Genomic DNA, 23697 nt, shown 5'->3' with positions numbered 1-23697 from the left:
TTTTGCTTCCCGTTTGCAGCGCTTTAATGACATTTAGTTCCGCATTATAGTTGGCAAGGATGTTTGGGAAGGCGCTTTGGGGAACTGTATGTTTGCCGCTGTTTCCCTAAAATCAGTGGGAAAACTTTCCAAGGGCACACAGTTGTAGAACGATGGACACGTCGGAGGTGGAGGAATTGCTGTCTCCAACTAAAGAGTTTCTACTCACATATATTTTGCCAGAGAAATGTTACAACTACTTTTTTGTCGACTTAAACTTTCTCCACGGTGAGGTTCGCTGTCCTGTTGGTCCGGAAAAGATGTGCTGCTGACGTGATATTCATTTCAGATTTGTTATTGAGAGATGCTTACGTAGAGCAAAGCTGAGGAAATTGTTGCATGCATGATTGTTAAAGTTTTACGATGTTTCAGCACCTTTTGTACACTGTTTTTATAAGCCTTGCCGAAGGTCTTGTAAAGCCTACAGTAGATAGTTTCTAGTATTTTAACAAGTCCTCCACCCCAGATTTTCATATGGAAATTTGGGTCACAGCTTCATACTGGTTTAGGTGGTCTGACAATACTTTTTTTTGTAATAATAGTGCCATGCTGGAATATAGTTCTGAGCAAAACTGTGGGAGTGTGGATCATTCTTGGGACTGTGATGGGTGAGAAAAACCTCTGTCTTTGACTGCTGTCACACATTATGCAAGGATTAATAATCGGGAAACCTCTGTTACTCAGAGGTTCTATATCTAAATATCTCTCTGTCTGTTGCTATGCCTTTTTGCTTTTCCCTCTCTCTCATATGCCCGTCCCTCCACCTGTCGGTCTGCCAAACAGCGCAGCTCCCTCAGCTGTGGAAGGTACTGAGGGCCAGGAGTGCATCAGGGATCAGCTGGTGGTCTGTCCTACTGCAGGTCTATGCCATCACAGGTTCTGTGGTCTATTGCATCACCAACAACTTCCCCCTTGAGTATGATCAATTCATATTTTTTATTACACACTCCTTTTTAACAAAAGTGATTTACACTAATCCAGCCAACAGTGTGACGCTGATGAGCGCAAACCAGTGAATTGGACACAATCTGTTATTGACAACATTTGTGTCTGTCTGTTTGCACAGAGCTTGGTCAGAGAGACTGTTCATGTTTATGCAGGGTTTGGCCATGGGCTTCCTCATCCAACACTACAGTGGTAACACCCTCAAAGGTTTGACCACTCCTCTCTGTGTATACTTGTGCTTCCAATGTGCCTGAGTCCCTGCCTATAGATTCCTTTTACATCAATACTCACAATAGTGGCGAGATTAAATGTTTTTAACACGTTGATTAGCTGCTGTTTGGTAAGTCACCATCCCATTGGGAAAAGGAGCAAATTGGGCAATGTTATGACAAAGTAGTTCAACAGTTCACAGGAATATGAGTGTATGTTCTGTACCAGGGCTGTGTCATAACTGTCCTTGTTTCCTGCAGGTATAGTATTCCTCTTTGCCTACGGTGGTGTTATGATGCTCCTGACCTCTCCTCTGGTCCCAGAACAAGTCATCCCTGCGATGCAGGCCTCCAGCATGCTGGCTGTTGTTGCTAGCCGGGTATGATACCATACAATACTTTTATTTTCAATTTTCAATTTGCATGGAAATGAAATCAACTGCAAGGCTTATAGCAGTTAAGGTACAGTCAGCAGATGTAGACGGGTTGTTTGTTTCGCAACAAAACCGACGCTTGTGAAACTATGGAGCAAAACAGACTGGGTTGGTTAAACTGTTGACCGCACGTAAACTATCATTTGTCTCAATGTTTATTGAAAACAAATACATTTGCACAATGAGCACAGGTCTCAAATACATAGTTACAGTTGTTGGTTAGCTAGCCATATTAGCATAGACATGACATCAGTCAAAACACCTCAAAACAAGACATGGTCTCAATAAGATACAAAGAGCTGAAAAAAGCCACCTACGATTATTTTTACATTTCATCTAAAGGAGTGTCGGGAGCGCCGTGATAGTTATTTAAGATACTTTTCAAAGATGTAGGGTTTCAGATGTTTTTGAAAGATGGGCAGGGACTCCATTGTCCTGACTTTAGGGGGAAGCTTGTTCCACCACTGGGGTGCCAGGACAGAGAAGAGCTTTGAGTGGGAGCTGCCCTTCAGAAGGGGTGGGAGGGCCAAGAGACCAGAGGTCGCGGAACGGAGTGCTCGGGTGGGATGTAGGTTTTGGCATAGCTTGAAGGTAATGCTGTTCCCCTTGCTGCTCCGTAGGCAGGTCTTGAAGATAATGTTGGCTTCGTCTGGAAGCCGGTGGAATGTGCAGAGGAGCGGGGTGACATGGGAGTACTTAGGAAGGTTGAACACCAGGCACGCTGCAGCATTCAGGATAAGTTACAGGGGTTTGATGGCACAAGTGGGAAGCCCAGCCAACAGATTGCAGGAGTCTAGACGGGAGATAAGAAGTGCCTGGATTAGGACCTGCAGCGCTTCCTGTGTGAGGAAAGGTTGGACTCTACAGATGTTGTAGAGCATGAACCTGCAGGATCAAGTCACTGCTTTGATGTTTGCAGAGAACGATAGGGTGTTGTCCAGCGTCACGCCAAGGTTCTTTGCACTCTGGGAGGGGGACACCGTGGAGTTGTCAACCGTGATGGAGAGGTCTTGGAGCGGGCAGGCCTTCCCCAGGAGGAAGAGCATCTCAGTTTTTTCGAGCTTGAGGTGGTGAGCCGACATCCAAGCTGAGATGTCTGCCAGGTACACAGAGATATGTGTCGCCACCTGGGTGTCAGAAGGGGGGAAGGAGAAGAGTAGTTGAGTGTCATCCGCATAGCAGTTATTTATAGGAGAGACCATGTGAGGATATGACCGAGCTGAGTGACTTGGTGTAAAAGGAAACGTAAAGGAGGGCCTAGAACTGAGCCCTGGTGGACACCAGTAGTGAGAGCAGACACAGATCCTCTCCAAGACAGCTGGTAGGCGTGATCTGCCAGGTAGGAATGCAATCCAGGAGTGGGCAGAGCCTGAGAGGGTGGAGAGGAGGATCTGATGGTTCACGGTGTCGAAGGCAGTGGATAGATCTAGGAGGATGAGAACAGAGGAGAGTGAGTCAGCTTTGGCAGAGCCTCTGTGACACAGAGAGGAGCAGTCTCGGTTAAGTGACTCGTCTTGAAGCCTGACTGGTTAGTCAAGAAGATTGTTCTGAGAGAGATAACGAGAGAGTTGGTCAGAGACGGCACGATCTAGTGTTTTAGAGTTGAAAATAAAGAAGGGATACAGGTTTGTAGTTTGACGTCAGAGGTGTCGAGTATTGGTTTCTTAAGGAGAGGAGCGACTCTGGCCATCTTGAAGTCAGTTGGAACACGGTCAGTGATGAGGAACGGGAGAAGGTCTTCAGAGATGGAGGAGGGGATGGGGTCAAGTGGGCAGCTTGTTGGGCGGCCAGAGATCACTAGGCAGCTTCTTGTCATTGTTGCTAGCTACCTGGGCGTTCATTTCCGTGCCGCTGTCAGTCAACCCGTCTATAGGAGCAGAGGGGTACACTACAAAGCAGGATTCATGAGTTAGCCAGCTAACTTTGATAAACAAAGTTTGATTTTCTGGTCCATTTAAGAAAGCAATGCTTAGATATGCGTTTTTGGTTGTTGAGTCAATTAGACCGTGTCCATTTTATGCTCATCTTTCAGAAAAAACATTATTTCAGAATAGTTTGCTGGCTAAGTCATTGATCTTGCTTTTTGTGTACCCTCTGGCCGATGAGATAAGCATGCTTATCTTAAACTTCAGCAGGAGAATACAACATTGGATTAGTCTGCCGCTATCATTTAGGTCTTTGTCAATCGAGAGAAAAGAGAACTGCTTATGTTAGGTCATAATAAACATTTGCCTCTATTGACTTGTACAGACTGAATGTTGATTGTTTTATGTTGGATGTTTGTCCAGGTGATCCAGGGAGGGACTAACTACTACCATGGCAACACGGGCCAGCTGTCAGCTCTGTCTGTGTTCCTGGTCTTCACTGGCTCCCTGGCTCTTATCTTCACCTCTCTACAGGTATAAAAAATTATGTACCTTTACATTCCCTTTCAATGCCTCTTTGCATTCTACCCTGCCTTCTCATTTGACTTCTACCATCTCTTTTCCCTTGTCACTCCTCTGTTCCTCATCCTTCTACATTATTCCCCTCTCATACCTTTCCTCCCTTATCCCTCTCTCATCCCTCCTCCCCTGGCCTTATCCCCCTCCTCCCCTGGCCTTATCCCCCACATCTCTCCTCCCCTGGCCTTATCCCCCTCTCATCCCTCCTCCCCTGGCCTTATCCCCCTCATCTCTCCTCCCCTGGCCTTATCCCCCTCTCATCCCTCCTCCCCTGGCCTTATCCCCCTCTCATCCCTCCTCCCCTGGCCTTATCCCCCTCTCATCCCTCCTCCCCTGGCCTTATCCCTCTGTGTAGGAAACTGGAGACTGGAGCTCTGTTTCTACTGTGACCCATGTAGTGGCTGCCTGTCTCAGCTGCCTGCTCCTGACCCAGGTGGTTTGTTACAGGAATAGCCGTACTAAAGACAAGACAGAGTAGTGGTCAACCACAACTCAATCCAAGGACCCGCTGTTACAGTAAATGGGATACATTTTCTAGGTTATTTCAATCATTCTATTGTGTGTGTAGTATGGCAAAGTTAGTTCAATTTCAGGTCACATAATAAAATGTAATGCTCTATAAACTATATTACTATATAAATGGTATATATGTTTGTACTTCCAGTAATTGCGTTGTTGCTCTGTGATTCTCATGCCTATCTTGAGGAAAACTGCTGCAGAAGTGTAATACCTTCCCTTCTTATTGTCTGTTATGCAGACACATTTATGCTTCTCCATTGGCTCATATATAGGGATTGTGTTATTGAATTTGTTCAATTTTGTTATTAATAAAACTTTTGAATATATTGTCATACAGCAGGGTCGCTCCACAAATAGAATGCCTTTTGAGTCCCTTTGATATTTTAAGTATAAATTCTGCACCAATATTACATTTGAATACGCCTGTTTTTATTAAATGAAGTGCCGAAGATGAACCACAGAAAATTCAAGAAATCAGTTTAAAGAATAAAGACTTGCTAAAGTGCATGTTTTTCTGACTTCAAGGACGATTTTATCCTACTCAACACCCACATTTCTCTTAAGATCATTGTAAAGCAGTAGTTATTTTGTTGCTTTGACAGTAATGTCTGAAGATTATTATTCATTTAATGTGATTAGTGATTCATTTACGTCTGTTCCTCGTTTTAAGGTCAACCCTGTTAACATGAACTGAAATCTTGTTTTAATAAACTATTGAAACTATCTATTCCTTTTAAAATTGTTTCAAAAGTAACATTGGACATATAATAGTGAAATCTGTGTAAATATAGGTGAACTGGTTCTACTCTTTGACCATTTTTTTGTGTTTTATGGTATAAAAAATTGAGCACAACACATCAACCCTGTTACTCAGATGGGCATGAAATGTTTGAACAATTAAAACATTTTTGTGAAACTTGCATTCTACTGCCCCTCCCCTGTTGTACACAACAAGCTTTCATTCCTCCTGTCACAAGGGGGATTTATCACTTAAGATGAAAACATCAACCCTGTTACAGTCAACTCTTACTTTATCTTGTACTTCATTGGCACTTTACATTAGTATTTTTTTAAATTCACCTCTTGAGATGGGAAAAACATGTTTTTTTTATGTAGTTAAACAATGTTAAAATTAGGTAAACAATATTTTACAAAATTACACTGCCCAAAAAGCACAATTGGTGCATCCTTAGAGAAAAAGGTAGTCTCACTGTGTGGGTACAGCATGTAATGATCTTTGTTTGTGTGGAAGGCTGTGGATAAATTTTTTTCACCTTCACTTGAAGTTACGCTTCATATCTGGACTGGCTCATATCTGCTTGAGGCCCAGTGTGTTCTGTCCTTATCTACCTGTACAAGCTTATGTATCTCCAAATTCCCTGACGCATAGATACGTGTGGCAGGGTTTCTATGCCTTTGTCCTGCTTTTTGATGTTCCGTGGAAGGCCCAACCCTTCACAGCTCTGATCTAAGGATCTGCGTGTCCAATACTTGTCCACGTTTTGTTCAGTTAGGGCAGGGGTGGGCAAATCTGAACTCATGAGGGGCTACAGTGGATGTGGGTCTGCTACCCACATCCATACACGCAGTCAGAGCCGGCCCGAAGTGAAATTTTGTCCCCCCCACCTACCTTGCAAGCAAAACATTACCTACAATTCTTCACTATTTGGCATGGGGCGTAGAGAAAATGTTGCCATTTTAAAGCAAGTTTGCTGCAATTCTACACATTTTGCCATGGATGCGGCGAGAAATATTTGCAGTTTTTAATATGACATCTTGTGCTGAGTGTATAGTGCTTTTTGAAGTCGTTTCGGTTTCATTAGAAAAAAAATATCACGGTTTTTGATTTCGGTTTTGCACATTTTTCTTTTTTACATTAAATGCTCTATGCATTACGTGGGTGTCGGAGAGCATAGGCCCACCCACTTAGGAGCCAGGTCCACACACTGAGGAACCAGGCCCAGCCAATCAGAAGGAGTTTTTCCCCACAAAAGGGCTTTATCACAGACGGAAATACTCCTCAGCACCCGCCCTCCCCCCTCTGACAATCCCGCAGGTGAAGAAGCCGGATGTGGAGGTCATGGGCTGATGTGGTCTGCAGTTGTGTGGCTGGTTGGATGTAATGCCAAATTCTCTAAAACGACAGAGGCAGCTTACGGTACAGAAATTAACATTAAATTATCTGGAAACCGCTCTGGTGGACATTCCTGCAGTCAGCATGCCAATTGCACGCTCCCTCAACTTGAGACATCTGTGGCATTATGTTGTGTGACAGAACTGCACATTTTAGAGTGGACTTTTATTGTTCCCAGCACAAAGTGCACCTGTGTAATAATCACTGGCGACCTGTCATTCAGAGCCTCACCTGTTTTGAGCCCCACCTGTTTAGCAAATAATAATAATACAAATTGCCTCAGTGTTCTGTCACTCATGGAGACACTACGTCACCGCAAACTCTATGGGCAGAGCTTTGAAATTCAAGCCCCTTAGGTGCTGCCATAGAGTTATAGTTCACATTTTGTTATGTTACAGCCTTATTCTAAAATGTATTAAATATATTTTTCCCTCATCAATCCACACACAATACTCCATAATGCCAAAGCGAAAACAGGTTTTTAGAAAGTTTTGCAAATGAAAAAAAAAAAGATACCTTAAGTATTCAGACCCTTTGCTTTGAAACTCGCAATTGATCTCAGGTGCATCCTGTTTCCATTGATCATCCTTGAGATTTGAAAGTCGCTCTGGATAAGAGCGTCTGCTAAATGACTTAAATGTAAATGTAAATGAGATGTTTCTAAAACTTGACTGGAGTCCACCTATGGTAAATTCTATTGATTGGACATGATTTGGAAAGACACACACCTGTCTATATAAGGTCCCACAGTTGACAGTGCATGTCAGAGCAAAAACCAAGCCATGAGGTCGAAGGACTTGTCCGTAGAGCTCCGAGACAGGATTGTGTCGAGGTACAGATCTAGGGAAGGGTATCAAAAAATGTATGCAGCATTGAAGGTCCCCAAGAACACGGTGGCCTCCATCATTCTTAAATGGAAGAAGTTTGGAACCACCAAGACTCTTCCTAGAGCTGGCTGTCCGGCTAAACTGAGAAATCGGTGAGGGAGGTGGCCAAGATCCTGATGGTCACTCTGACAGAGCTCCAGAGTTTCTCTGTGGAGATGGGATAACCTTCCAGAAGGACAACCATCTCTGTAGCACTCCACCAATCAGGCCTTTATGGTAGAGTGGCCAAACGGAAGCCACTCCTCAGTAAAACGCACATGACAGCCCACTTGGAGTTTGCCAATATGTACTTAAGACTCAGGTCTGATGAAACCAAGATGTAATCTTTTTGTCCTGAATGCCAAGTGTCACGTCTGGAGGAAACCTGGCACTATTCCTACAGTGAAGCATGATGGTGGCAACATCATGTTGTGGGGATGTTTTTCAGCGGCAGGGACTGGGAGACTAGTCAGGATCGAGGGAAAGATGAGCGAAGCAAAGTACAGAGAGATCCTTGATGAAAACCTGCTCCAGAGTGCTCAGGACCTCAGACTGGGGCGAAGGTTCACCTTCCAACAGGACAATGACCCTAAGCACACAGCCAAGACAATGCAGGAGTAGCTTCGGGGCAAGTCTCAGTATGTCCTTGAGTGGCCCAGCTTGAGCCCAGACTTGAACCCGATCGAACATCTATGAAGACCTGAAAATAGCTGTGCAGTGACGCTCCCCATCCAACCTGACAGAGCTTGAGAGGATCTGCAGAGAATAATGGGAGAAACTACCCAAATACAAGTGTGCCAAGCTTGTAGCGTCATACCCAAGAAGACTCGAGGCTGTAATCGCTGCCAAAGGTGCTACAACAAAGTACTGAGTAAGGGGTCTGAATACTTATGTACATTTCTCTGGCTTCCCCAGTGATTTTACCCATGCACCGCTACTGCATGTAGGTAGGGGTAAAGTGACTATGCATCGATAACATACAGTGAGTAGCTGCAGCATAAAAAAAGTTATTGTTAGTTGGTATTCAGCAGTCATAAAAATGTCTTATTTACTTTGAAAAACTACACTGAACAAAAATATAAACGCAACATGTAAAGTGGTCCCTTGTTTCATGAGCTGAAATTAAATATCCCCGAAAAGTTTTCGAACACCTACTCATTCAAGGGTTTTTCTTTATTTGTACTATTTTCTACATTGTACAACAATAATGAAGACATAACACATATGGAATCATGTAGTAACCAAAAAAGTGTTTTATATTTGAGATTCTTCAAATAGCCACCCTTTGCCTTGATGACAGCTTTGCATACTCTTGGCATTCTCTCAACCAGCTTCATGGGGTAGTCACCTGGAATGCATTTCAATTAACAGGTGTGCCTTGTTAAAAGTTAATTTGTGGAATGTCTTTCCTTCTTAATGCGTTTGAACCAATCAGTTGTGTTGTGACAAGGTAGGGGGGTATACAGAAGATAGCCCTATTTGGTAAAATACCAAGTCCATATTATGGCAAGAACAGCTCAAAAAAGCAAAGAGAAATGATAGCCCATCATTAAGACATGAAGATCAGTCAATACGGAAAATTTCAAGAACTTTGAACATTTCTTCAAGTGCAGTCGCAAAAACCATCAAGTGCTATGATGAAACTGGCTCTCATGAGGACCGCCACAGTAATGGAAGACCCAGAGTTACCTCTGCTGCAGAGGATAAGTTCATTAGAGTTACCAGCCTCAGAAATTGCAGCCCAAATAAATGCTTCACAGAGTTCAAGTAACAGACACACCTCAACATCAACTGTTCAGAGGAGACTGTGTGAATCAGGCCTTCATGGTTGAATTGCTGAAAAGAAACCACTACTAAAGGACACCAATAATAAGAAGAGACTTGCTCGGGCCAAGAAACACGAGCCAAGGACATTAGACCGGAGGAAATGTATCCTTTGGTCTGGAGTCCAAAGTGGAGATTTTTGGTTCCAACTGCTGTGTCTTTGTGAGACGTGGTGTGGGTGAAGGGATGATCGCTGCATGTGTATTTCCCACCGTAAAGCATGGAGGAGGAGGTGTTATGATGTGGGGGTGCTTTGCTGTTGACACTATCTGTGATTTATTTAGAATTCAAGGCACACTTAACCAGCATGGCTACCACAGCATTCTGCAGCGATACGCCCTCCCATCTGGTTCGGGCTTAGTGGGACTATCAGTAGTTTTTCAACAGGACAATGACCCAACACACCTCCAGGCTGTGTAAGGGCTATTTTATCAAGAAGGAGAGTGATGGGAGTGCTGCATCAGATGACCTGGCCTCCACAATCCCCCAACTTCAAACAAATTAAGATGGTTTGGACCGCAGAGTGAAGGAAAAGCAGCCAACAAGTGCTCAGCATAGGGGGGAACTCCTTCAAGACTGTTGGAAAAGCATTCCAGGTGAAGCTGGTTGAGAGAATGCCAAGAGTGTGCAAAGCTGTCAAGGCAAAGGGTGGCTATTTGAAGAATCTCAAATATATTTTGATTTGTTTAACACTTTTTTGGTTACTACATGAGTCCATATGTGTTATTTCATGGTTTTGATGTCTTCACTATTGTTCTACAATGTAGAAAATAGTAAAAATTAAGAAAAACCCTTGAATGAGTAGGCGTCCTAAAACTTTTGTACGGTAGTATATATAGGCCTAAAGGCTGAGACAATAAAAAGACAATAAGAATACCATTTTAGCTTCAACATTTCAACATCATCAAATCACCTCTGCTTAGTCTAATACAGTGACAACTAAAAGATACCAAAACGATTTAGTCCAATCAACGTAAGCTAAATATGACATGGCTGTCTATGGTTCTGATTTCTGCGTGCGTGTTCCTTCATGTAGAAAATATATTAACTCACCCACTTGTATAGAAACACCAAGGACATCCTCCTTTTTTTCATGTTGATGAAACGGTCTATCACCCTGTCATACAGTACACACTTTTAGTTTTTGTTGTCCTAGGCTACCTGGCTAAAATGCTTGCTCGCTAGCCTAACTTCCATTAATGGGCAAGGTTAGCTAGTTAACATCAGCCTTCTACGTATCTACATATTGAACTTCCATCCTCTCAGGCCAGGGGCACAACATCGTATGAATTAATGGTTGGATCAGAATCGCAGTTATAATCATTGGTCAGTATTCCATGGATAATTTAGGAAAGGGTAAACTTTTGGTGTCTCTCTTGTCGTGATGTGTGTTTTGTCCTATATTGTTATTTTATATTAGTCCCCTCAGGAGGCCTTTTGCCTTCTGGTAGGCCTTCATTGTAAGTAAGAATTTGTTCTTAATGGACTTGCCTAGTTAAATAAAGGTACAATTAAAATAGCTAGCTAGTTACTAGCCACAGGAGGAAAACAACACAACGAGAGGTTACAATTCAAGCTGTTTCTGTCAGTGATTTATGCTCTCACTGCGATTTGATAGGAGTGATGTCAAAACCAAAGCTGGCTTCCCTTGACACTTGTTTTTGGTGGCCAGGACCATTCACAGTTTAGCTCGTACAATTTAGCTCAATGCTGATTGGCACATTTTTGGTGAAAATAAATTCTCATGGGAGGCCAAAAAATGTTTGCGGCCTAAGCTGCCACCAGTTACCCCTAAGGCGGTAACTGTGTTAGAGTTTACAAAATAAGTATTACAGTAAACTGGTATTTTCTGGATTGTAAATCCCGTTTCAAACGGACACTTGGGGCGGGGGTGGGGTAACAGTTGTGTAAACCATTTTTTGTGACATCCGCACTGAACGTCCTCTGCTACCAATGAACGGCGTCAAAGGGGCTCGCCTCAACATAGGCCAATGATTTCCGGCTCAGCGATTCTCAAAGGGACCGGTTTTGTCCAGTGCATCAGACCACTACATATCACGATCATTGTCAACATGCCTATCAAGGTAAGAAATGCTGACAACAAACATTTTAAATCTAAAAATAACGATCCTTGTTGACCTTGACTGTAGACAATTTTGAGGTTTGTAAAACGTGCTTATTATACTTATTCTCGAGTCCATGCCTCATACAGCCGCCATTCTCGAGTCCATGATGCAACTAGGCATTTGTCCTGATGGGGGTAAAAACATGAATGTGGTTGGCCGTTGCATTCAAGCGAAGTCTGCTTTTTATAGTCGGCAAGATTAGATAATCGGATTCTGAAGGTTTGTCCACTTCATTTGTAGGGAATCAGATCTGACGCATGAAGGAAGTATACATACATAAAGGATTTACAACATGAAATACGTTTTCTATCAAATACAGTTACCGCCTTAGACCCCTATCCATAGATTTTCCTACATCCACATATTTATTTATTATTTGTGGCTGTAGGTGGATAGCCTCGGAAGAAACATCCTCATCTCGCGAATTGACCATTCTTTTTCGCTATCCATGTAGCAAAATGTAATGTATGCTCGCGAGATCAGGATGGGTTTTTGAAAAACCTGTATTGCACGAAATACAATAAGTCTACGAACAAGAAAAACAAACACGGAGTGTACAAAACATTAGGAACACATGCGCTTTCCATTACATAGACTTGTGAATCCAGTAGAAAGCTATGATATCTTATTGATGTCACCTGTTAAATCCACTTCAATCAGTGTAGATCAGTGGTTCCCAAACTTTTTATAGTCCCGTTATTTTTATAGCCCCCCTAAATGTGGAGTATGAAATCATTTTACATAACACATTTTTGCTATCGTTCTTTTTTTACATCCGTTATTAGACAGTGGCAACGCGGAACACTAATGACTATGAACATGTTTTTTTGCCTGCTAATGCCTGCAATGCCTGAAGAAAACGATATGACAACAATAACGTCTACTGTAACTGGCCCCTCTAACAGTACAACTGGCCCCAGCTTGGCCCCCCCAGTTGAAATGGTCTAGAACCGCCACTGTCCCGTACCCCTTCAAACATTCAACCTCCAGCTGCGTAACCCCTCTAGCACCAGGGTCAGCGCACTCTAAAATTTTGTTTTTTTCCGTCATTGTAAGCCTGCCACACACACACTATTGTTACGGAGTCTAGTTGATAGGTAATCGACTAGCCGGACTGTTCCCCGGACTCCACGTGTAGGGATTTTTACAATGCATGAATAAGGCTATTGAACTTGACATTGGTGTCTGCCTGTATTCCTTTATCCAACATATCATACTGAAACAACTATACATTTTAATTTAACATAAGAATGAGTTTTTGTAACAATCCGGCTCGTGGGAAGTGACAAAGAGCTCTTATAGGACCAGGGCACAAATAATAATCAATAATTTTGCTCTTTATTTAACCATCTTACATATAAAACTGTATTCATTGAAAATTGTGAATAACTCATCACAGGTTAATGAGAAGGGTGCATGTGCTTGAAAGGATGCACATAACTGCAATGTTGGGTTGTATTGGAGAGTCTCTGTCTTAAGTCATTTTCCACACAGTCTGTGCCTGTATTTAGTTTTCATGCTAGTGAGGACCGCGAATCGACTCTCACATAGGTACGTGGTTGCAAAGGGCATCAGTGTCTTAACAGCGCGATTTGCCAAGGCAAGAAACTCTGAGCGCAGCCCTATCTAGAAATCTGGCAGTGGCTTCTGATTAAATTCAAATTTCACAGAACCGCTTGTTGCAATTTCAATGAGGCTCTCTTGTTCAGATATCGGTAAATGGACTGGAGGCACTGCATGAAAGGGATAACGAATCCAGTTTGTCATCCGTTTCGGGAAAGTAACTGTATAATTGCGCACCCAACTCACACAGGTGCTTCGCTATTTGACATTGTCCACAAGCAGTCAGACAAGTGAAAATTATGGTGGGGGAAAAAAGCTTGTCTATCAATTCAAAAAAACATGTCAATACTTTGCCCCTTGATAACAAGCGCACTTCTGTATGTTGTAAAAGCGTTACATGGTCACTGCCCATATCATTGCATATTGCAGAAGATACACGACCATTCAGGGGCCTTGCTTTAACAAAGTTAACAATTTTCACTGTAGTGTCCAAAACGTCTTTAAAGCTGTCAGGCATTCCCTTGGCAGCAAGAGCCTCTCGATGGATGTTGCAGCGTACCCAAGTGGCGTCGGAAGCAACTGCTTGCACGCGCATTACCACTCCACTATGTCTCCCTGTCATGGCTTTTGCGCCATCAGTACAGATACCAACACATCTTGACCACCAAAGTCCATTTGATGTCACAAAGTTGTCCAGTACTTCATAAATGCTGTCCTGGTTTGCAGAAGAGGATGTCTTCCTTAATTGACCCCCCCATAAACATAATGGACATATACCAAGAGCTGTGCCAGGCCCGCCACGTCTGTTGACTCATCCAGCTGTAATGCATAGAATTCACTGGCTTGTATGTGAAGCAGTAATTGTTTCAAAACATCTCCTGCCATGTCACTGATGCATCGTGAAACAGTGTTGTTTGATGGAGACATTGTCTGTATAGTTTTGTTGGCCTTTTCCCCCAGCATTGTCCCAGCCATATCAGCAGGAAGAATGAAGTCCTCCGCAATAGTATGGGGCTTGACTGTCTTAGCCACTCGGTAGCTCACTATATAAGACACTTCTAGACCCTTCTTATTAATGGTATCTGTTGCTTTTATACATGTCTTACTACTCAAGTCATCTTAATTCTTGCTCAAAAAACTCCAGTGGCTTATTTTTCAAATTGGCATGTTTTGTTTCTTGGCATGTTTTGTTTCTTCCCCTTCATCTACCTGGTGTAGATGAAGGGGAAGAGACTGGTTAAAGAAGGATTTTTGAGCCTTGAGACAGTTGAATGGGCAAGACAAAATATTTAAGTGCCTTTGAACGGTAGTAGGTGCCAGGCTCACCGGTTTGAATTTGTCAAGAACAGCAATGCTGCAGGGTTTTTCACACTCAAGAGTTTCCCATGTGTATCAACAATGGTCCACCACCCAAAGGACATCCAGCCAACTTGATACAACTGTGGGAAGCATTGGAGTCAACATGGGCCAGCATCCCTGTGGAACGCCCACTGACGAATTGAGGCTGCTCTGAGGGCAAAAGGGGGTGCAACTCAATATTAGGAAGGTGTTCCTAACATTTTGTACATTCATTGTATACGCTATATGCTAGGGGGTATAACAAATTAGAGATTATACAAGATCTTAAAAGACACACAAATTGACTGTTTTTACAGCTTTCTTATTTCTAGAATGATCCTAATGTACTGCTCAAACTCCTTTATAGAAATAAAGTTATTGTTTAAAAAAAAAAATATTAGTGAATTGACATTTATGAACATGAGATTTTTCCATTGGCGGTAAAAGTTTTCTTTATCCTTATTGTAGTTAAGGATACCGAGCCACACTTTTTCTCCCATAATAAACAAAAGTCATCAAGAATATTATCATATCATTATCTACAAATATCTTGCCATAATCTCTTTACATGTAGACCATGCCAAAATAAATGCACAACTGTTCATTGATGCTCAACACAAAAAGTACAGTTCGTGTTCATTTTCTTGTTGTTGTGTTTCTTCATGTAATGATTCACAGGGTAATAGTTATGGATAATTCTGAAAGAGACCTCTACTTTAACACGCAGGTATTTGTGTGGTAATAATCAAACATTTTTCCAACTGATATTATTGACAAATGTATTCCAGTAGTTATGAGAATGAATAGATAAAACATCCCTTTGAAATAAAGCACACAATCTGTTATTGTTCTGAGGGAGCAAGGAGAAACGCATGTTTCCTACTGGAGTATGAACTGGACTAAGCGAGTGTATCTCAAGAAGGTGAGGTCTGGTTACACCTCTGCGATCAGGATTGTTTGTACGAGGCTAGTCGGTGGATGCACCAACACTGCGCATTTGCGCATGGCTAAACCAGCTGCTGTCAGTGAGTGCCCCAGAAAGGACTCTGCTCTAACATTAAGCAAAGTCTTCATGCTCCAGTAGTAACTTTTCAAGGCTGTTGTGGTGGCAGACTGTCCCTAACCACTGCCTGGGTCCAATACATTCTTCACAAAATTCATGAAATTCAACATGAGTACGGAATTAGTCAAGTGGATAATTATGTATCTCTAACTAAATAGGGGTTGCAATTTATGTTCAACAAAACCATGGTTTGCTTTCAAATGATTTTCAGCTTTCATGTTATTCCATAGCATTTGATTGACCTTCAACAGTGTTTGATGAACTATCGTCTCCCCTCTACACACACACTAGGTTGGGGATAAGCTTCCTGCTGTGGAGGTTCAGGAGAATGAGCCAGGCAATAAGGTGTCTATGGACCAGCTGTTCAAGGGGAAGAAGGGAGTTCTCTTTGCTGTGCCAGGGGCCTTCACTCCTGGGTGTTCCAAGGTAATGTCCCTTTAGAGCAGGGTTTCCCAAACGCAGTCCTTGGGGGGGACCCCCCCCCCAATTTAGTTTTTTGCTCTAGTACTACACAGCGGATTAAAATAATCAAAGCTTGATGATGAGTAGGTTATTTGAATCAGCTGTGTAGTGGGCCTCAGGACAGAGTTTGGGAAACCCTGATTTAGAATGGGATTTTGTCCCAACTAGTCACCACACTGAGCTAATTAATCAGGTCAGTGATTGCCTAAATTCAACACACCTGGCACTCCAGGACCAGGGTTGTCTACCCCTGATTTAGATCATCCTAGTTTCAATGAATGGACCTGGATGTGCGTTTGTCTTTAGCACTCTTTTGTCACCATGGCTGCGTTTAGACAGGCAGCCCAATTATTTTTTTCACTAATTGGTCTTTTGACCAATCAGATCAGCACTTGATGTGTAAAGATCTGATGTGATTTGGTAAAAAGATCAGAATTGGATTGCCTGTCTAAACACAGCCCATGTACATCCCTTATGCACCATCTGAAATCACTTTTTCTCATCCCGCGTCCTTTCTTGCTCCTGTATCCCTCAGACTCACCTTCCAGGCTTTGTGGAGCAGGCAGCAGAGCTGAAGTGCAAGGGTGTACAGGAGGTCGCCTGCGTCTCCGTTAACGACGCATTCGTTATGGCTGCCTGGGGAAAGGAACATGGAGCAGAAGGCAAGGTGCAGAATGCTGTTTGAAAATGACAAGCTGATGCCTTGTCCTTCAGCCTTCTGAATAGTAATTGAAATGTAGTCTACGCAGTGTATTCCTCAGGCTATGGCTGAAAAACTCTGTTTTGTTATGATGTCCAGCATTTTACTTGGTACAGGAAAACTTTTTCATCTGGTTGCAGGTATCTGTCCTGAGAAATCAATATGCAGTTGCTACATTCATTTTTTGACTTTTAAATGAATGATATCTATTGATTCTTGAGGAATATAATTTACAAATGCCTCGTGAGCTTAGTTCAACTGTCGTAGCCTATCAGAACCCCAATTGTAAGCATGTTTTACTCCATTTCTTTGTAAACAAACACTGTATATAGGTGGGAAACTTTAACTATAATTTTGATCTCATAGATGGTCAGTCCTTGCATCCATAGCTTTGTCTATGAGATTGAGTGGTTACATTTCCCAAGCCCAATTCCTCAGCTGTTTGCCAAAAAAACAGTGGCGACCGGTGTGTCTGCTTTGTTGTTTGAACTGCAGATTGCCCCGTTAAGTCATTGGACATATCTTATCTCCCAAACAGAAACATGTACTACATCAAGACCATAAATCGTTGAATTATATTGTGAGATCCTTCAGACAGTGTGGCTCTTCAGTCTAGACCAGTCTGACCCAATGATTTATATATCTCTATATCGTTGGTCTGACCCAGGGCTGTTGCTGTTTTCAAATTCCACGTGACCGTTTAGTCACGGTAATTAGGCTTCTCCAAGCTCTGATGCTGCTGATTAGTGGCCTACCAAACTTGCTAACTGCCTGGTACTCCGCACTCTAATGCCCCTCTAATTACTCTGAAATCAATGCAAATGTGATTGAAAATCTAATCAAAGACTTCATGAGAGCCCATGAGCTCATGTTGTCAACATTTCTATAGGCTATGTAATTGCACATGAAAACAGAGTGATGACCTCTATTAAAAAGAGGATCCCATCAGCTTTCTTTAGGTTAGGCCTACTATATTTATTTCTCAACTTTCCTAATATTAAGCACATTGCTTCTCTTTACAACAGGAGAATAGCCTACCTGGCTGGCATGAAAATTAACCATGGGAAAAGTGTCCTCCATTCTCTATTTAAGTGCTGCCCCTATTTGAAGACGGGTGCATGATAATGGTCTATTCTAAATCAAAACAAATTTCACATTATTTTGTATATGTGAAGATAAGATTAAATCAAGAATAGTCTGATGGTTGACACTATTAGCCTATCACTTGTGAATGATGCCCAGCATAAGGCACGAGACAATGCCTTTCTTTGCGACTTTTTCTAATTATAGTCGCACACCTCATGTAGCCTAGCCCATGGGCCTATATGTTTTGATAAGGTATATCACTATAGTGGCCAAATAACTTCTTAAAATTAAGCACATTAATCTGCTTTATAAGGGGTGTAGAGCCTAACTGGCATAATACTGCTCAAAAAATAAAGGGAACACTTAAACAACACATCCTAGATCTGAATGAAAGAAATAATCTTATTAAATACTTTTTTCTTTACATAGTTGAATGTGCTGACAACAAAATCACACAAAAATAATCAATGGAAATCCAATTTATCAACCCATGGAGGTCTGGATTTGGAGTCACACTCAAAATTAAAGTGGAAAACCACACTACAGGCTGATCCAACTTTGATGTAATGTCCTTAAAACAAGTCAAAATGAGGCTCAGTAGTGTGTGTGGCCTCCACGTGCCTGTATGACCTCCCTACAACGCCTGGGCATGCTCCTGATGAGGTGGTGGATGGTCTCCTGAGGGATCTCCTCCCAGACCTGGACTAAAGCATCCGCCAACTCCTGGAAAGTCTGTGGTGCAACGTGGCATTGGTGGATGGAGCGAGACATGATGTCCCAGATGTGCTCAATTGGATTCAGGTCTGGGGAACGGGTGGGCCAGTCCATAGCATCAATGCCTTCCTCTTGCAGGAACTGCTGACACACTCCAGCCACATGAGGTCTAGCATTGTCTTGCATTAGGAGGAACCCAGGGCCAACCGCACCAGCATATGGTCTCACAAGGTGTCTGAGGATCTCATCTCGGTACCTAATGGCAGTCAGGCTACCTCTGGCGAGCACATGGAGGGCTGTGCGGCCCCCCAAAGAAATGCCACCCCACACCATGACTGACCCACCGCCAAACCGGTCATGCTGGAGGATGTTGCAGGCAGCAGAACGTTCTCCACGGCGTCTCCAGACTGTCACATGTGCTCAGTGTGAACCTGCTTTCATCTGTGAAGAGCACAGGGCGCCAGTGGCGAATTTGCCAATCTTGGTGTTCTCTGGCAAATGCCAAACGTCCTGCACGGTGTTGGGCTGTAAGCACAACCCCCACCTGTGGACGTCGGGCCCTCATACCACCCTCATGGAGTCTGTTTCTGACCGTTTGAGCAGACACATGCACATTTGTGGCCTGCTGGAGGTCATTTTGCAGGGCTCTGGCAGTGCTCCTCCTGCTCCTCCTTGCACAAAGGCGGAGGTAGCGGTCCTGCTGCTGGGTTGTTGCCCTCCTACGGCCTCCTCCACGTCTCCTGATGTACTGGCCTGTCTCCTGGTAGCGCCTCCATGCTCTGGACACTACGCTGACAGACACAGCAAACCTTCTTGCCACAGCTCGCATTGATGTGACATCCTGGATGAGCTGCACTACCTGAGCCACTTGTGTGGGTTGTAGACTCCGTCTCATGCTACCACTAGAGTGAAAGCACCGCCAGCATTCAAAAGTGACCAAAACATCAGCCAGGAAGCATAGGAACTGAGAAGTGGTCTGTGGTCACCACCTGCAGAACCACTCCTTTATTGGGGGTGTCTTGCTAATTGCCTATAATTTCCACCTGTTGTCTATTCCATTTGCACAACAGCATGTGAAATGTATTGTCAATCAGTGTTGCTTCCTAAATGGACAGTTTGATTTCACAGAAGTGTGATTGACTTGGAGTTCCCTTTATTTTTTTGAGCAGTGTATAAGCAGCGCTTGAGTTTCAAGTTTGGGGAAGATAATTTTCACCATAAAAATGCACCATTTATAATAATAGCATTACATGTATAATCGCATTTGCAGTCACTTTTGATAATGGTGTTTTCCCGCTAATGGAACAGTCGTGCTTATAGCCTACTGACATGTGCGCATTTCTGTGCTTATAATGTGAAGAAATAGCCTAATAGTTTATCAACATTTAAAGCTAAATGTTCTGATCTGTTGCGTCAGCCACATTGCTTAAAAAATATTTTTTTGATGCTAGTGGTTGTATTAATTGGGGATCTATTGCATCCCACAACTGTCCCAGACGGTTTGGAATATTTATTTCTCGCACAGAATAGGTCAATTTTTGTACTATGGGGGTTAGTAGATTGACATAGTGTAATGCTTTTGCTGTTCGTTAGGCCTACTCATCTTGTTGGCTGACGAAAAGTAAATGTGGACAGTTCTTCCAATATCTTCAATATGCACCTCAGAATTGGAAGGACCCGCGCAGTTGCGTCCCGAACGTGTTTGTCTTCAAGTGTATCCTGTGAGAAAGATCCGATCACGTGATGGAGAGCCATGCGAGTGAATGGTGCTTCAGAGCGCGCAGCACTCTGGGAGAAGGGCACAACGTCCACTGGCCGTAGAAGGCAATACTTTTTTAGGGCACATTATAGCCCTAAAAGAAATGCAGCCGTGAAATTTGAGGCATAATCAAGTGCTTGACAAATTGTTAAGGAGAGACTGAGGAAGTGTGTACAGCCTGCGCAAAAAACAAAGCAGCGCTCATGCCTTTTAAGCGACTTTTTTCAAATCATCATTAGGCGCATCATGCAGCCTTACAATGTATTAAAAATCAAAACATATAGCCCAATGTTTGTAGAACTGAAGTTACATGAATAACTTTAAATTAAGGATATAGAGTACATTTATTTGTTAACCGCTCAACACAGAATAGCTGCATGTGCGCACTTCTTCAAATCGTTTGGAGAAAATGCACTTTCTATTTTACTCAGCTTTGTTCAATTGTACTCTTCATAACATAAAATTAACTAGTGTAGCCCACTGCCGTTTGGCATAGCCAGATCAGGACAACTTCGTATGCTATTCGGTTTTTCTGAAATAGACTACCTTTTCTTTGTATAATGCTTATTTAGACCTGTCTAAAATAATGGATTTTTGAAGGTGTAGGCTATATTACATGGATTTAGACTTTTTAAGATGTAGATGTTCCAAAGGTCTGCATCAGTGGCTTGTAGGCTGTGTGGTAGCCAGGAGATGCTAAATGTGTTAATTACTATGAGACCGACAGTTATTTGCCTGACAATCACCGGCTGACGAAATTTCGTGACTTCCACAGCCCTAGTCTGACATAAGGTTGTGGCTTTGAGTGTTATCCCCGTCACTTACAGGACCTGTTCTTGAACATGTTGCATCTTAAGTGTTAGGGCGGGATTCATCCAGTTGCGCTTCTAGATGCGTCTTTTAAAGGCAGGTTTACCACATTCACGCTGATCGCATTCAAGGTAAACGCTGCAGTTGTCAGCTCAAATGGAAATGACCTTTAAATGCCAAGTTTGCGGTTTCGGATTGAATGTAATCGCGGCCCTTAACTGTGCAGGAGTACCGAGGTAAAGACAGTTTCAGGTTGGATATTCGCCTGTAGTTTTCCTTACGTTCACCAACAGCAGTTAGGGACCGTCAACATAGTGACAAATCAACATTTTCTAATTTCAATAACACTTTAACCATTACTCCTAAAACTTTCAAAACTGGTTGTAGCTAACCCGATGGTATAGACACACAATGCACACTTTTTTTTTGTCGATTTTACATCTCGCACTATTTAAATTATATATTTACATTTTTGAATTTCAATAGCTCCTTGGTCATATGCCCTACTGACTTCAAACATGGTTCAGAATGTCCACTCAGTGGGCACACCCTTTAGTTTGTCCATTTTCATCTCACATTAATTTTCTAAATTTAAGTTTAAGCTTGCAGGCGGACATTCTGAACCTTGTTTGAAGTCACTAGGTCATATGATCAAGGAGCTATTGAAATTCTAAATTTTGAAAAAAGTCATGTAAAATCTTGAGATAAATGGACAAACTAAAGGGTGTGCGATATAGAAGGGTAGTCAGTGGACAATCTGAACCTTGTTTGAGTCAAGTAGGTCACATGACCAAGGAGCTATTGCAATTCGAATGTAAAAAAGTTTGTACTTTGTTTACGCTCCCTAACTAATTCAACTAGAAATACAAAATGCTGCTCACATTTCCACGTTTATTAGCTTTGGAAAGCGAATTAATGTCCAAATCGTGAAAATAAGACCTGTGCAATTTTTCCCAACATGACACTTATTTGGAGTTTGTGGCTCAAGTGGTTTGAAAGCGCGAATATCCAACTTGAAACTGTCTTTACCTCGGTTGCAGGAGTTTAAATAAGAAATCTTGTGTATGAAAGTAATACATTTTTTAGTTTAATCAAATGTGTGCTACCAGCGTACACAGATGTTATACTTGCATGTTAATGTCTTTTGCAGGTGCGAATGCTAGCTGATCCTACTGGAGAATTCACTAAGGTCTGATATGCCTTCAAAGCTTTGATTTTTTATTTAAAGGCCCAGTGCAGTCAAACATGATATGCCTGAGTATTATTCCAACCTCGGTGTGGAAATATAAAACAATGAAATTCTGAAAATTAGAATGCTCTTTTAGTTGCATTTCTCCCAGTAATGATTCGCAGGGTAAAAGACTGCCTGAAACTTCAGCTTGTTTTGGTGGGATGGAATTTTGTCCTGATGGGTGACACCATCAGGCTGTAAATTAGTTAATAGACCAATAAGAAAGAGTTCCAAACCTCTGCCAATAATGGCTAGTTTTCCCCTCCCCACTCATACCACAGTCCTAGCAAAATTCTTGCTTGAGGAATTGCTCTTTGAATTTACTATAAAATCACAGAAAGGTACTTTATTGTTACCCAGAAATGATTTGCTGAAAACTGCTGCTTTGGATCTTTAAGAGTTCTCTTGTGTGAATGTGACACACATTGTATTTTCTTTACAGGCAGTGGACCTGTTGCTAGACAACGATCAGATTGTGGCTGCGCTTGGAAACAAGCGCTCCCAGAGGTGAGGTCTTCTATATTAGTGTGTTGCTGCAACACACTGTAGAGTGGGTAACTCACTTCTCAACATTTGGATTTTACTTTGCAAAAAGCATCAAACCATTAATGTCACATTTCTTCTCTCTCAGGTACGCTATGGTGGTGGAGGATGGAGTTGTGAAGAAGATCAACGTGGAGCCTGACGGCACCGGCCTCAGCTGCAGCCTGGCTTCCAACATGCTCTCTGAGCTGGTGTAGGCCCATTGGGACCAGAGCACTCCAACCACAGAAGTCTAACTTTATTTACTACTCACTATCATTCTGATGTGCTCAAGACTGCAAAGAGGTGTGCTGTTTTTTTCCACCGGGCTTGGGGACTTTATGGATGATGGCAGGGCAGTCCTACTTGACGTCAGTACTGGCTGCTCAGGGAGATTGTCTAAAAATATAGCAGAATTTAAACGCACAATTAAGCTGAATGGCACTTAAATCCTATCCTTTCTGTATACTTTCAAATCTGTTACCTAATAAAATGTCCTGCCAGAGCAATAACCCCATGTCTGAATCGTTTACATTATATGCTGTTAAGTAAAAAGCATGGCAGTTCTTTTGAATCCTTGTAAGTTCATCAAAAGGTTTGCCATCAACGTAACGCGGAACACCTGCTCTATCATAGCTTTCACCTGTTAAATCCACTTCAGTGTAGATGAAGCGGAGGAGACAGGTTCAATCATTTTAAAGCCCTGAGACATGTGTGCCATTCAGAGAGAATGGGCAGGACAAAAGATTGAAGTGCCTTTGAACAGGGTATGGTAGTAGGTGCAACAATACTGGGTTTTTCACACTCCGTTTCCCATGTGTATCAAGAATGGTCCACCTCCCAAAGGATATCCAGCCAACATGGGCTAGCATAAAGTCCATGCTGTTCTGAGGGCAAAATGGGGGCTGC

At 42.6% G+C, this 23697-nt stretch overlaps 2 protein-coding genes across 3 annotated transcripts; both read left to right on the top strand.

Annotated features, from left to right (window-relative positions):
* The first annotated feature begins 21 nt into the window (after positions 1-21).
* On the top strand, positions 22-5313 carry LOC106563480 (mannose-P-dolichol utilization defect 1 protein). Its single transcript, XM_014129097.2, has 7 exons — positions 22-267; positions 582-647; positions 823-955; positions 1106-1191; positions 1455-1573; positions 3916-4026; positions 4427-5313. The coding sequence occupies exons 1-7, from the start codon at positions 153-155 to the stop codon at positions 4547-4549; spliced, it is 753 nt and encodes a 250-aa protein (XP_013984572.1). The 5' UTR covers positions 22-152; the 3' UTR covers positions 4550-5313.
* Positions 5314-11285: 5972 nt separating this feature from the next.
* On the top strand, positions 11286-23300 carry LOC106563481 (peroxiredoxin-5, mitochondrial). Of its 2 annotated transcripts, XM_014129098.2 has the most exons (6): positions 11287-11498; positions 15796-15930; positions 16502-16633; positions 22186-22224; positions 22709-22773; positions 22898-23300. In XM_014129098.2, exons 1-6 carry the CDS (start codon positions 11406-11408, stop codon positions 23004-23006), a joined length of 573 nt encoding a protein of 190 aa, XP_013984573.1. In that variant the 5' UTR covers positions 11287-11405; the 3' UTR covers positions 23007-23300. The 2 variants fall into 2 exon arrangements, with proteins under 2 accessions (XP_013984574.1, XP_013984573.1); XM_014129099.2 differs by lacking the exon at positions 22186-22224 and having other exon boundaries at positions 11286-11498.
* Positions 23301-23697: the final 397 nt, after the last annotated feature.

Source organism: Salmo salar, chromosome ssa11, assembly GCF_905237065.1.
Source record: "Salmo salar chromosome ssa11, Ssal_v3.1, whole genome shotgun sequence".
NCBI classification, from domain to species: Eukaryota; Metazoa; Chordata; class Actinopteri; order Salmoniformes; family Salmonidae; genus Salmo; species Salmo salar.
Note: the sequence above shows the minus strand (reverse complement) of the source record. Positions and strands in the feature narration are given on the sequence as shown.

Bases quoted from the DNA above. Each gene is read 5' to 3' on its own strand.
- LOC106563480 (XM_014129097.2), top strand. From the start codon at position 153: ATGGACACGTCGGAGGTGGAGGAATTGCTGTCTCCAACTAAAGAGTTT. The intron at 648-822 runs GTGAGAAAAACC...TCTGCCAAACAG, and splicing joins CATTCTTGGGACTGTGATGG to CGCAGCTCCCTCAGCTGTGG. The intron at 4,027-4,426 runs GTATAAAAAATT...CCCTCTGTGTAG, and splicing joins TTATCTTCACCTCTCTACAG to GAAACTGGAGACTGGAGCTC.
- LOC106563481 (XM_014129098.2), top strand. From the start codon at position 11,406: ATGATTTCCGGCTCAGCGATTCTCAAAGGGACCGGTTTTGTCCAGTGC. The intron at 15,931-16,501 runs GTAATGTCCCTT...TGTATCCCTCAG, and splicing joins TCACTCCTGGGTGTTCCAAG to ACTCACCTTCCAGGCTTTGT. The intron at 16,634-22,185 runs GTGCAGAATGCT...TGTCTTTTGCAG, and splicing joins AACATGGAGCAGAAGGCAAG to GTGCGAATGCTAGCTGATCC.